A 14,843-nucleotide genomic window follows, 5' to 3' on the forward strand; every position below is an offset into this window, starting at 1 on the left:
AGTGATACACAAGAAAGAGAAGAAAAAGACAAGATGGCAAAAATATTTGAAGATTAGCTAAACATTTTTCAAAATTTACACAACATTAAAACCCATGGATTTCAAGCTCAGTTAACCTAAGCATAAGAAACATAAATATATAAGAAACAATAGTAAAGAGAAAATACTAAAAATAAGCATAGAGAAAAAATACATATAACATACATTAGCATGAAAATAAGCATGAAAGAGGTTTTGCCACTGAAAACAATACAAGCCAGAAGCCAGTAGGTTTACATTTTCAGAATACGGAATGAAAAAGTCAGTGCAGAATTCTCTACCCAGACAAAGTATCTTTCAAAACCAGGTACTTTTAATAAAGAAGTGCTAAAGAAAGTCCTTCAGGAAAAAGGAAAAATAATACCAGATAAAAATCTTACCTAACAAAGGAATAAAGAACACTGAAAATGGTAACTCCAAGGTTAATGTGAAATACTTTTTCATTATTTAAGTTACTTTAAGACAACTGTTTAAAGCAATGTATATTCAAGAAAAATACATGCAAACTGCACAAATGCTAAGTTTTTACATATATAAAATGCATATTATATATATTTATGCTACATAAGCTGATATATATATTTTTTATAATATATAAATATATATGTATATATTTGAAATTAGAATATTCCTTGAAGGTAAACTGTGATAAGCAGAGGATGTATTCTAAAACCCTAAAGCAATACTAAAACAACACAAAGATTTATAGCTAATAAGCCAACAAGGAGATAAAATAAAATATTAAAAAAGGATCCAAAGAAAGGCGGAAAGAGAGGAAAAAGGAAGGGAACAAAGAATAGATTGGACAAAGAGAAAACAATTTTAGCAAGATGACAGACTTCCATCAAACTGTTTATCAATAATCATATTAAATACAAATCAATGACATAACCCATTTAAAAGTAAGACTAAGTGCCTATCCCATTTAAAAGTCATATTAAATACAAATCGATGACATAGCCCATTTAAAAGTCAGATTATCGGACAGAACAACAAAAGAAGATCCAACTGTATGCACACAACAAGAAATCCTCTTTATAAATAAAAGCATAGACAGATAAAAAGTAAAAGGATGGAAAAAGATATACCACATAACACTAACGAAAGATAGGTGGGATAAGACAAAGCGAATTTCTGAGTAAAGACTATTACTAGGGATGAAACTCATTAAATAATGACAAAGGGATCAGTTCCTCAACATAACCTGAGAATCCTAATTGTTTACACACTTAATAGCAGAGCTTCAAAAACACATAAAACAAAAACCGATACAAGTGCAAGGAGAAATAGTGAAATCTACAAGTACAGCCAGAGATTTCAACATTGTTCTCTCAATAACTGACAGAATGAATAGACAAAAATCACTAAAGATATAGAAGACTAAATCAACACTAACCTTAACACTTAACCAGTTTGGGATGGGTCATTCATTATCTTTATTGTGGGGGCATACATATGTCAAAATTTACCAATCTGTATATCTTAAATATACGCAGTTAAAAAAATGTTAATTATATCTTACTAAAACTGTTAAAAAACAAAGTAAATAAAATACTTTCTGGAACATTTATGATCACTTTAAATCCACAGTTAAAAAAAAAAATGGAGAAAATAAAGAACCAGAATGCCATACCTGGTGAATACTGGAAGTTGGGATTGAATAACCTGGACTCTAATCACAACAAGTAATAATGTACTGAACATCAAGACAATGAGTTTTACTAGTGTCTGCAGCATAGAAAATGGAATGCTACCCTTTCCACGGAGAAACTGTCCAGCTGTAGTACATAATAATGGCAAAGTATACTGAAAAAGAAAAGAAATGTTTTAAGCAACAAATAACAATATACCACAATGTTTTCAATACTGTAGTACTTTCTATTGCAAGATTAGATATAATTATAACTATAAAATTAATACGGAAGAATGTATGATGCTAATAACAAACACAACTGAGCTCAATAGTCTTACCCAATAATAAATTGTACTGTATAGTATTACTGCATACTTTTCCAAACTGCCTAATGATTCCGGTATTGAAACTTAAAATACAGTTATGAAAACACTGAAAGTGTCATAAAATGTTAAGTAATATTCAGTAGGTATGAGAATAAAACATGATTTCTGGTATTATTATTGGTAAACACACCAATGTATGTAATGATACATTTAGAAAATAAATAAAATCTAATTTAACTAGGATAAAAGATATCAACAAGAAAATTCATATATTGGTATTTTTTGCTTACCCCCTGGGCAATAAACACTTCATACACACAGCAAATTCCCACAACTGTTATTCCCTGTTCTTTACACAATGTTGCAACAGCCACTAAAAACACTGTCAATGCAACTGGAGTCCATACTGCAGTTTGAGAAAAGATAAAAATTTAGAAAACAATTTAATAACATCAAAAAAAGATACTTTAAACTTTACTTGTGGTTCCATACCCATATGAGGGCTATTTCCCATGCATAAATACTATGTACTTTTAAATATATTTAAATTTTATAATTTTTGCTTTATACATTCAAAGCAAAATATCAACATGTATAATTTGAACTGAAAATTTTTTACAGAGAGAAAAATTATTTAATCAAATACTAACTTTTAAAACAAAGACAGGACAGTGAATTTGGAGAAGAGAAATTTACAGATTTATGTGTCACAATTAATGAACTATCAATCTGAAATGAAGACAAATTCCTGAAATTATGATATATATCTTTATACTTTATTAAATTGATAAACTATTAAAAACTTAAAATTTACAATTATTGGGAAAAGTAGGGTACCATTCTCTCTCTCTCTCTCTTTAGACAGGGTCTCACTCTGTCACTCAGGCTGGAGAAAGTACAATGGTGTGAACATAGTTAACTACAGCCTTGAATTCTGATATTCAGGCAATCCTTCTGCCTCAGCCTCCCAAATAGGACTACAGGCATGTGTCACCACCTTTGGCTATTTTTTTTTTTTTTTAATTTCTTTAGAGACAGGATCTTGCTATGCTACCCAGGTTGGTCTCAAACTCTTGGCCTCAGGCTATCCTCCCACCATGCCAGGATTCCAGCATGAGCCACTGTGTCCATCTCATTCTTATAAAAATTGAAATCAAAGTGGTTAACAATAGGCACTTGAATCAAAACTATTTGTCAAAAACTTTGCAATAGACTATAAGTGCTATTTAAATGAAAATCGTACTTCACTGACATTAAATAAATGCCTACGATGTAGCAGTAATTTGATTGAAGAGTAATGAACTTCGAAAGTAATTTTGTATCTACTACTAATTTGCTTGTGAGTTTGGGCAACTTTTCTGAGCTTCAGTTTTCTTTGAAAAAATATAACCTCTATTTCTTTTCCAGTTTAAAAAAATATCTGGTAGTATGACTGTATAACCTCAGATTTTATTAAGAATATTAACTAAAGCAAAAATTCAAATAATTGACTTAAATCTAAACAAGAACAGAATTCATGAACTGAATACTTTTTCTTTTGTCATTGGGCTTAATATAGAAATTCACCTATTTTTGAAATTGTTTTCAAAGCACTCTACAGACTAAAACTACTCTAAGAAAAAAGAAATAAAAACAAAGAAATAAATGAAAAAACCAAACCCATGAAACTGGTGTGGATACTAAGTATAATAATACTAAAAAAATAAAAAAAAATCTTAAAATCTTAGCAGGTCAAAATCATCAATACTAACATATTATACTACAAAATGCTAAATTCAATAATAAATTCATAGAGGAAGAAATCAGAAGATGCTTACTTACGAAACAGAATGGACCTCATCTGGACCTTGAAGGATATACAGGACATGGAAAAAGTGGGAAAGGTGGATGCATGAATAAAGAAATATGGATGAGTAAGCTAGGTAAATGAAGGATATAGAGCAGGCATCCCCAAACTTTTTACATAGGAGGCCAGTTCACTGTCCCTCAGTGGAGGGCTGCCACATACTGAGCTCCTCTCACCACCAATGAAAGAGGTGCCCCTTCCTGAAGCGCCGCGGGGGCCCGGATAAATGGCCTCAGGGGGCCGCATGCGGCCCGAGGGCCGTAGTTTGGGGACGCATGATATAGAGAATAGTATGAATGGATGTGTATGTCTACATAAAAACTTGTAGGAAATAATGGCCTTGAAAGAAAGCAGGCATTTTAAACAGTTTATATAGCCAGTTTAGCATATATTATTTCACTGAATCTTAAAATCACTCTATGGAGTGAAAACACAATGTAATCATACCTAATTTTAAGATGAGGAAAGAATTTTAAAGTTTTTTTTTTAAAAAAAAAGGAACAAAGAATAAGGAGACCAAGACTTTAACATGGTTCTTCTGATTTTAAATTCAGAGCTTCTTAGTAATTTGTATTTCTATGTCAAGGAAGAAAAAGCAAAGACTTAACCTTTTATAACCCTGGATTCAATCTCAGCAACTAAGAGTAATAAACACAAATGCCTTACTGAAACCAATCACTTCAGTTCTTCAACCTCTAGTGACAATATTACTATATACATATGAACACTTTGATTTTATAATAAGAACTCTGTGGTTAAAGTTACCACGTGATTTTGTCCAAAATACGTACACCTGGTAAATAAGTTAAGGACGCTTAGATCCATTTCCATTTCAAACTACAGGCTTCTCAACTGACTCTACATATGTAAAAGAAACACATCTTCAGCAATCACTTATTCAAACAGTCATTTTAAGTATCTACTACATTTCAAGGGTACAGGGAAGAGATAGATGACAATCAAACAAGTAATGATATAGTTTGTCAAATGGTGACAAAGTGTAAGTGTTACAGAGAAAAAAGAGGATGAAGGGAAATAAAAATAGCACCACTGGGAAAGATGAGTGGTGCTAATGATGACATTTAAGTGGATACTTAAGCAGAAACCTGAAGAAATAAAAAATCAAGTGTAAAGGCCTTGAAATTGGATGATCATGCTTACAAAAAGGGTATGAGACATGAATAATATAGAAGTTAAAGTGATTTCAGGTTCATCCATGTCCCTACAAAGGACACGAACTCATCGTTTTTGATAGGGACATGGATGAACCTGGAAACCATCATTCTCAGCAGACTGACACAAGAGCAGAAAATCAAACACTGCATGTTCTCGCTCATAGGTGGGTGTTGAACGATGAGAACACATGGACACAGGGAGGGGAGCACTACGGGTCTGTTGCGGGGAAATGGGGGAGGGACGGGGGGTGGGAAGGTGGGAAGAGATAGCATGGGGAGAAATGACAGATATAGGTGAGGGGAAGGAAGGCAGCAAACTACACTGCCATGTGTGTACCTATGCAACAATCTTGCATGTTCTTCACATGTACCCCAAAACCTAAAATGCAAAAAAAAAAAAAAAAAAAAAGAGTTCAAGACCAGACTGGCCAACATGGTGAAACCCCACCTCTACTAAAAATACAAAAAAAAAAAAAAAAAAAAAAAAAAAAAAAAAAAAAAGCAGGGCATGGTGGCGCATGCCTGTAATCCCAGCTACTTGGGAGGCTGAGGCAGGAGAATTGCTTGAACCCAGGAGGCAGAGGTTCCAGTAAGTCAAGATCACACCACTGCACTACAGCCTGGGCAACAGAGGGAGACACTGTATCAGAAAAAGAAAAAAAAAAAAAAAAAAGAATGGAAACACTCTAATTTTTCATCAATTAGGGGCTGGTTAAATAAACCATGACACATCCATGCAATAAAGTGCTATAAGTTCATTAAAAAAAAAAGTTAAAGTGATTATAAATAATTACAACTTGAAAACCTTTGTACAGGACAGTGTACACTAGATACAACAGGGAATAGAAAGATGATGTGGAAACTGTGGCTTCAATGGTAAAATTACTGAGTACAAAGCATCCCAGTAGTTAAGAGGATAAAGAGAGGTTCAAGGTAGGTTTTAAAATTTTTTTTCAATTAGAATTTAAAATATTTAGAATTTAAAATAATTCACTTACTTCTTCAATATACACATACTAAACACCTACTGTAATCTAGGAATCATTCTAGGAAATGAGGATCAAAAAAATGAAGAAAAAGTTACCTACCCTAATGAAGGTCACATTCTATTGTGAGAAAACAATAAACAAAAGAAAAATGTAAACTACCTATTTTCAGGTTAGAAACGAGTATTTTCAGAAATGTAAGTTAAAGGTATAGAAAACAACATTATTCTGTTCTTGTTTCAGTCAAATGGGGAACTAGCTTCACCTGTTGGTCCATCAAAAATCAACCCTAGAAAAAGGTTAAGTGAGAGGGAAAAATGGTTTCTAAGACACTTTTGTTTTTGTTTTTGTAAAAAGACAAAAAAAATACTCCTTGGCATTTCGAGGTTATCTTAAGCATGTGTGGTTCTGCGAGTGTTATGAGAAATTACATTTAAAGCAGAAGACAAGAGTGAGAATTTTTTCTTAATCTTTTTTCTATCCTTTCCTGACTACTTTGGATAGATCGCTACCTGCTCCATTACTGAAGAAATACACAGCTACAATGGTTAGTGGGTGTTTCAGAGGTAAAATCAGAGCACTTCAGAAGTCTTGATGGAGTAAGAGGTAGACTTTTTTTTCAAAAGGTACAAACGAACCAATCACTCCTAAGTAGTAATTTCTACCTAGTTACCACTTAAATGCAGAGAAATGATGGACTGGCCTCTTCATGCTGATTCTCTTAAAGAAACCACAGAGTGTGCCTAGTAGCACTGGCAGGAACAACAGTGATCCACAGTAGCTCTGCGGAAAGTGGAACTTTAGATCCTGGTTTATAATTCCTTTCATCCCTTCAGAATCACAGGGCGAACAAAGAATAACCCTGGCCTTTTCCTTTAAACAGGCACAGTGCTTTATAACTTTAGAAGAATATGTGGCTTGAGCTCCCAAGCCAAAATAACTAAATATCTGAAGGGTACAACAATCATCAAACAGAGAGAACAAATTAACATATACTATCTAAATCAGAATTAAAGAGACAGATCAAGAATTTCAAATATGCAATTTTTTTAAAAATCAGGCAAGATACCAGAATTGTGAATAAGAAATCATTAAAAAGCACCAAGTACAGGTATTTGGAACAAAAGATATGATATGGTAAAGGCTATTTCAGTTAGAAGAGGGAAGGCTTTTCTAAGACAGAAATAGAATCCTCAGCTTAAGAAGCTGAGGACTGATAAACATAAAGATCTAAGAGAAGAAAATTCAATAAAGGGAAATGCAGGTATAAAGGTGGGTGCTCTGCCTTTTTAAGAACAGCAAGAAGGTCTATCTAGCTATAGTGAAGAGAGCTAGGTTAAGAATGGCAGAAGACATGATTAGACAGGTAATCAAGAGCCTGATTATAATCCTGCAGGCCACAGTATTTTCTAAGTTTACCATTCAGGCTTTGGTGAAGATGGTACTTAAAGAGGATATTGGCTTGCAATTCCATATTAGTTACTAAACTACTTCTTACTGCATGATGTACTGCACAGCTGGGGGACTATTATTATTTTTTTTAATTTTATTATTTTTTTTACATTTCTTTATTTTTAAAACACCATGTACCCCTAAAAAATACGAAGCATGCTGAATTTTAACATGTGAAGAACATGTAAGATTGTTGCATAGGTACACACATGGCAGTGTGGTTTGCTGCCTTCCTCCCCATTACCTCTATCTAGCATTTCTCCCCATGTTATCCCTCCCCAACTCCCCAATCCCCGCTGCTCCTCCCCTAGTTCCCCCTGACAGACCACAGTATGTGATGCTCCCCTCCCTGTATCCATGTGTTCTCACTGTTCAACACCCGCCTATGAGTGAGAACATGCGGTGTTTGATTTTCTGTTCTTGTGTCAGTTTGCTGAGAATGATGGTTTCCAGGTTCATCCATGTCCCTACACAGGACACGAACTCATTGTTTTATGGCTGCATAGTATTCCATGGTGTATATGTGCCACATTTTTCCTGTCCAGTCTATCATCGATGGTCAATCGGGTTGGTTCCAAGTCTTTGTTATTGTAAACAGTGCTGCAATGAACATTCATGTGCATGTGTCCTTCCAGTAGAACAATTTATAATCCTTTGGATATATACTCAGTAATGGCATTGCTGGGTCAAATGGAATTTCTATTTCTAGGTGCCTGAGGGGACTATTATTATGCACATTTAACAGATAAAGTAATGAAAGCACAAAGAGGTTAATCTCCCGACCTATTACAGTGAATGGGGCCAGTAAATAAACAGTGGAGTTAGAATTTGAAACCAAACTTCTTAGTCCATGCTTTTAACTACTATGCTAGGCTGCCACTCAAACTGTTTATAAGAAGGCATTATGCAGAGTAGCAAGAGCAAACCTACTTACATTACAAATCCAGAACACTCTAAGATGTTTGGCTAAATCATGTGTTTCTTCAACCTCAGTTTCCACACATAAAACTAAGCTTCTTGTCATGGGTACCTGGGAACTACAGTGAGAAAATCCCCCCTCCATCCCAAGAACTTAAACTTTAAGAGGAATCAAATAAAGGTTTGTGCCCACTCTGCCCACACTGTAAAAATCATTTTTATTGCCTGGAACTTGTTTTCTGACAATTGCAGACATCATTAAGACTAATGAGCTAACATATACAAAGAAGTTTCCAGGGTACGTGGTCACAAGGTAAGAGCTCAATAAATAGTTATGATCGACACACAATAAAAGTTATACTCTAGCAGGCTTTTAACCTTGCCTAAACAATATCAGTCTACCAGGTGTTATTTATTGAAAGACAATTGAAATGCTGGTACCTATATCATTTATAGATACCAAAAGAAGAAACTAGGACTAAGTCTAAAACTCTTCTATTCTAAGGTTATTTGGATTTTAAAATTAGAATATATAAAATTTATTAGCTCATGATAACAATATAAGCTATACACAAACTTCTTAAAAACAGCAGTGTTACATATTTCATATTTTCATACATGCTAAAGTAAAACAATAGGTAAACATAAATCCCAAGTGTGGAATATAATGTATTACAAGAAGAGCTTGGAGTAAATAAAAATTCCTTGATCCAAGTTTTAGTGCTGGTAAAAAAAAATAAAATGTTAGACATTTACCTATGGAATTGTCTGGTCCTTTTGATCTGGTATATGACAAAAAAGCTGCTAGAAAAAAGATAGATGACAAAAGTTCTGCTCTTCCTACAACTCCTGTTACCTAGAAAGGAAAAAGGAAGGGGCTTCGTATTAATAAAAAATATCTTGAAAAATTACTATATATACTAGTAAAAAGTTTAATTTCTGTAACCTTTCAAGTGCACATTTCTGAACATTCTTTGGGTGCCCTCAGGTGGCGAATTTGTGTATCTTTCTTACATAAATAGAAATTTATTAGTGAATCTAACAGTTTTAATTTTTTTTTTTTTTTTGAGACGGAGTTTCACTCTTATTACCCAGGCTGGAGTGCAATGGTGCGATCTCGGCTCACCGCAACCTCCGCCTCCTGGGCTCAGGCAATTCTCCTGCCTCAGCCTCCCGAGTAGCTGGGATTACAGGCACGTGCCACCATGCCCAGCTAATTTTTTGTATTTTTAGTAGAGACGGGGTTTCACCATGTTGACCAGGATGGTCTCAATCTCTTGACCTCGTGATCCACCCGCCTCAGCCTCCCAAAGTGCTGGGATTACAGGCTTGAGCCACCACGCCCAGCCTAGTTTTAATTATTTTTTAACTTACCTTGAATAATAATAAGACTTACAGGAAGTTTCAAAACTAGTAGAAATTCTGTGTACTCTTTATCTAGCTTTCTCCAATGGTGACTACTTAAATATGGTACGATATCTAGAATTTAAGTCCTTACATATTTTCTTAAAATATGAGTGTTAACATACAAACGTATCATTAATTCAAAAAGTTACATCCCATAATAAATCTGAAAACTAAAGTTTAAAAAGACAATAAACTGTAAAAAGTCCTTTTAAATTAGTATTCATTAAAAAAAGTGAGCAAAGAACTGTATTCATATATATGTCTCTAAACAGATTTTTATGTTCTTGAATGAAAAAATGTTTGTTTCAAAAATTAATTTAAAAATTTTACACAGTAGGAAGTTAGACTTTGTGTACTAGAAAGTTAAGATTTTACAAATTTAAGAGCCTTCAAATATTTCTATTAAAGTCAGGGTTAAATTTTTTTTTCTTAAAAATATATACCATTATAATCACTGCAGGATTTGAAAAAAAAATAAAAAAGAAAGAAAAAAGAAAAAAAGTCAATTCACAGTTTTACTTACTGCTTCTGTGTGTACTGGGTGCACTGCAAAAAGTAAAGAAGCAATCACACTACTCTTGTTGTCCAGAAAAAGTTTGCACACTTTGAGAAATATCACACTAACCACAGCATGAAAAACCATATTCAGGAGATGATATGACATTGGTTTTAGTTCACTTAACAAATAATTTAAGCGAAATGTCAATACTGTTAAGGGACGGTAAGACTTGTGGCTTCTCTCCTAAAAGGAAAAAACAATCAGTGATTATTAATGTACCTTGGTCCAACAGGGTACAAAAGCTCATCATTGCATTTACTATTAAAGATATTAATAACTACATTTTACTAAGAAATAACAATAAAATATGGAATGTCCTAAGAGTAACACAAAAATTGAATATAGTTTTATAATCTGGGTTTTTCTATTTCTCCTTAGTCCACAAACAAGGTAATTTCCTCCTTCTATATACAGTGGTCAGAGAATTAACAGTAAAAGGACATTTGATTAATTCCTCTTCAATATAACAATTTTTTTTTTTTTGAGACAGAGTTTTGCTCTTGTTACCCAGGCTGGAGTGCAATGGTGCGATCTCGGCTCACCGCAACCTCCGCCTCCTGGGTTCAGGCAATTTTCCTGCCTCAGCCTCCTGAGTAGCTGGGAGTACAGGCACGCGCCACCATGCCCAGCTAAGTTTTTGTATTTTTAGTACAGACGGAGTTTCACCATGTTGACTAGGATGGTCTCGATCTCTTGACCTTGTGATCCACCTGCCTCGGCCTCCCAAAGTGCTGGGATTACAGGCATGAGCCACTGTGCCCGGCCCCAATGTAACAATTTTTAAAAATAGTAAGACAATACCAGCATTGGTCAAGCTGGAGCATAGGATTCTCTCCAAAACCTGCCTCCCTATCTATTACCAACACAAAAGTTTATGTAGCTACTGGGTAGATCTTCAAAAAGAAATATAAGAACAGAATACCTATCAGTTCAATTAAAATAGCAATGGCTCAAAAAGGTACTGTCTAGTTGTTTCACGAAAAACATCTCCATAATGTATAAATTTGAATATATTAAACTAGAAATTCCCAAATTACAGAGAGTAATGTAAGAGCAAAAACTTTCTTAGAATATGAAAATAGACACTTTTCTTTGGGTATTCATTCTCTTTTGGCAATAAATCAAATTTCAAGTGAAGTACTGACTTTCTTTTTAAACTATGTTACATTTAATCAGAAAAATTTCTTTCCCTAAGAGACAAAATCAAACCAGATTTAATAAAACACACAGTTCAAATATGTATAAAATATTAATCAAGTTATTTTTTGTAGTTTCATACAAAGGGCAGTGACATCATTTGGATGTTTGTTCCCCTTCCATATCTCATGCTGAAATGTGAAGAGGTTGAAATGTTGATGGTTGGGCCTGGTGGGAGATGTTTGGGTCATTGGGGGTGGTCCTTTATGAACAGACTGGTGTTTTCCCCACTGTAATGAGTTCATGTGAGAGCTGGTTGCTAAAAAGAGCCTGGAACCTCCTCCCCTCTCTTTTGCTCGGTCTCTCACCATGAGATACATCTGCTCCCCCTTCACCTTTTACAGGGGGTAAAACTTTCAAGGCCTCACCAGAAGCCAAGCAGATAATGATGTCCTGCTTGTACAGTGTACAGATCCATGAGCCAAATAAACATCTTTTCCATATAAATTACCAAGTATTCCTTTACAGTAATGCAAAACAGACTAACACAGGCATCCATACTCAGCTTCTTTGCTCTTCTACTTATCATATTTTGCAGTAACTCCTTGGCACACAAGTATAGACTGAAGCCTGTTTATCCTTACTAGGGAACATTAGGAAACACAAGAATAAATATTTCCCATCTTGAAATTAGGAACATTTTAGTATCTCTGTACTGAATATATACTCCACAATGTTCTATCTACTTAGAAAGCTCTTTCCTGCTTGCCTAATTCCTCTACATCATTCAAATTTCATCTCAGGGACACAAAGCTATTTTTAAGGCACTGTATTGAATTGATATGATTTGTACCAGAAAGTAGTAAAGGACTCTAGAAACCCTTTTCAGTATCTAAAATGTCACTGTGGCTACAATGGAATATTCTAGGTGAAAGGATGTAGTCAGAAAGTAGAAGGAAATATATATTTTGAATTGCAGTACACGTAATTGTTCAGTTAGGTTTATTAGAGATAAATATACTGTAGGTGATGACCAACTAATAGACCAATTATTAACATAACTAATTATTCACATAAATCATTAAGAATCCAAGATTCCACTGTGACAAATAATCATCAGCCTATCAGATATCAAGTTTACTTTGTGAAAACACCTAGAGCCACTATGAATCACGCAATTCAGATCATTACTACTTTCAGGCATATTAAAGCAAAACTTAATTACCTATATTAGTTGGCAATAAAAATACAAAACAGTATAATGAATGAATAAGCTAACAGCTCCCTGTTAATATGAATCTCAATAAAGGAATGGCAAAATCATAATGAGATAGGATATCTGCAGAGATTACCTTAACACAAGGTACTTTATAGGCCAAATGCCAGAGAAGGTGGCTTATTGCAGTATCCTGGCCTTCAGCTATGGATAAACCAAATAACCACCTGGATGACTTAAAACAAAAAGCCTCACCCTCCCTCCCACACAAAACAACTAAACACACAAACATACAGAATAAGACAAATATATTGATACCTACATCCCACTCTGAGATTACCTGAAATAGGTTTGGATAGAACCTTAGAAATATGTTTTTATTGTTTAAATGCACCAGGCAGATTCTAATATGGCAGTCAGGGTTGTAATCCAGTGAACAATCAATAAACAGACTATGACATAACTATAGAATAAGCCCACTAAAGACATCATCTAAACACAGAGAGGTTCATGGGAGTCCAAAGACCCTTAATATGGCAGTACTCAGATAGCTTAGGAGCATGTCCTAAACCCAAAATGTGTTTTTTTAGACCTACATTAGCACAAAAATTCCTGTAAGATACATGTAGACATATGTATCTTAAGCTATCATTACTTGATGACATCAACAATTAGATCTTTGAAAATGCTCATTCCAGGCTTATTATAAAACCTATGACACCTAAGAACTATCTAGAATAATTTCCCCTAATGTCACATTTGCCTACAGGGAGAGAATATGCCCAAAAGAAAATACAAGGAAATTACACTTTTCAGTTTTAATAAACTGTTATTCTAGTTTGCCCATCCATTCTGTCAGAGCATAATATGAGTCTTTTTCTTAGTCTGTTTGCTTATAGGCTCTCTGAACAAAATCAAATTTTCAGTCTGCAAAGCTAAGAAAATCACTAACTGGATCACTGACACCACAGTATGCGATATGTACGTGTGTCACTGCTCAACTCTCATATCAAAATGTAATCCCCAATATTGGAAGTGGGGACTGGTGGGAAATGATTGGATCATGGTGGTGGATTTCTTATGAATGGTTTAGCAACACCCTCCTTAGTAATGTATTCACTATAATGAGTTCTTGTGAGATCTGGCTGTGTAAAAATGTGTAGCACCTCCCACTTGGCTCTCTTGCTCCTACTTTTGCCATGTGAAATACCTGCTCCCGCTTCACCCTCCACCATTCCTGGAAGCTTCTTGAGGCCTCCCAGAAGCAGATGCTGCTATGCTTCCTATACAGCGGTAGAACCCTGAGCCAATAAAACCTCTTTATTTTTTTATTTATTTTTATTTTTAATAAATTACCCTGTCTCAAGTATTTCTTCATAGCAATACAAGAACAGCCTAATATAGAAAATGAGACCATTTAATCTGGCCAGCTAAACTATCAGTTCAAAACCTCAACATTATGACTAAAATCACAACAGATACTAGCATAAACTGAGGGAATGGACATATACTTCTGAAGGTCTCTGGGGATCAAAGGTAGGGGTAAAGGAGAATAAGCTGTCTAGAATAATGTACAGTAGGGCCATATTTTCCCCTTATTATCAAAAGATATTTTTTCAAAAGCTAGAATAGGGTGAACAAAAAGGCGAATAAGGTTTTCTTACTAAATAAGACAAAAATAATTATTATGTGCTTGTGATCAGAGGAATGAAAGATTCCATTCCTAACCTTGAGAGGCTTCCAAATTTGGGGAATGGAAAAAGAGGCCACAATGACCGAGAAACAAACTATTAATATTACAGAGTGTTTACATGTTATGTTTCAACAATTTAGTCAGTATCTATGTGCCACGCACTGTAGATACATAAAGTAATTCATTTATTTATTCTTAAAGTATTATCATCTTTTACGATCAGGAAAATGACTTTCCATCTAAAAAATGTATTCTCATCTGTTTTACACAGCTAATACATGACAGAACTAAAATTAGAACCCTATCTATATGATCTCAGGCTGACAAGGGTTTAATCAGTTTAATAGTGACCTTCAAAACGGTAAAAATACCCTAATAAAAATGAACCAAATAGATGAATAAAATATTAAATTATTGAACTAAACTTTTGAGTTCTCAATATAAAACGTAAATATT

At 34.3% G+C, this 14,843-nt stretch overlaps 1 protein-coding gene across 3 annotated transcripts in view; it reads right to left on the reverse strand.

The window, feature by feature from the left end:
• TMTC3 (transmembrane O-mannosyltransferase targeting cadherins 3) overlaps positions 1–14,843 on the reverse strand; it is a 53,922-nt gene that overhangs the window by 31,798 nt on the left and 7,281 nt on the right. For all 3 annotated transcript variants that reach the window (XM_003927862.4, XM_010338477.3, XM_010338476.3), the window contains exons 3-6: positions 10,306–10,524; positions 9,132–9,231; positions 2,289–2,404; positions 1,673–1,845 (exon numbers count right to left, since the gene is read on the reverse strand). In XM_003927862.4, the coding sequence (XP_003927911.1) occupies positions 1,673–1,845; positions 2,289–2,404; positions 9,132–9,231; positions 10,306–10,524 (608 nt within the window). The remainder of the gene's footprint in view (positions 1–1,672; positions 1,846–2,288; positions 2,405–9,131; positions 9,232–10,305; positions 10,525–14,843) is intronic.

This window comes from Saimiri boliviensis, chromosome 7, assembly GCF_048565385.1.
Source record: "Saimiri boliviensis isolate mSaiBol1 chromosome 7, mSaiBol1.pri, whole genome shotgun sequence".
NCBI lineage: Eukaryota > Metazoa > Chordata > Mammalia > Primates > Cebidae > Saimiri > Saimiri boliviensis.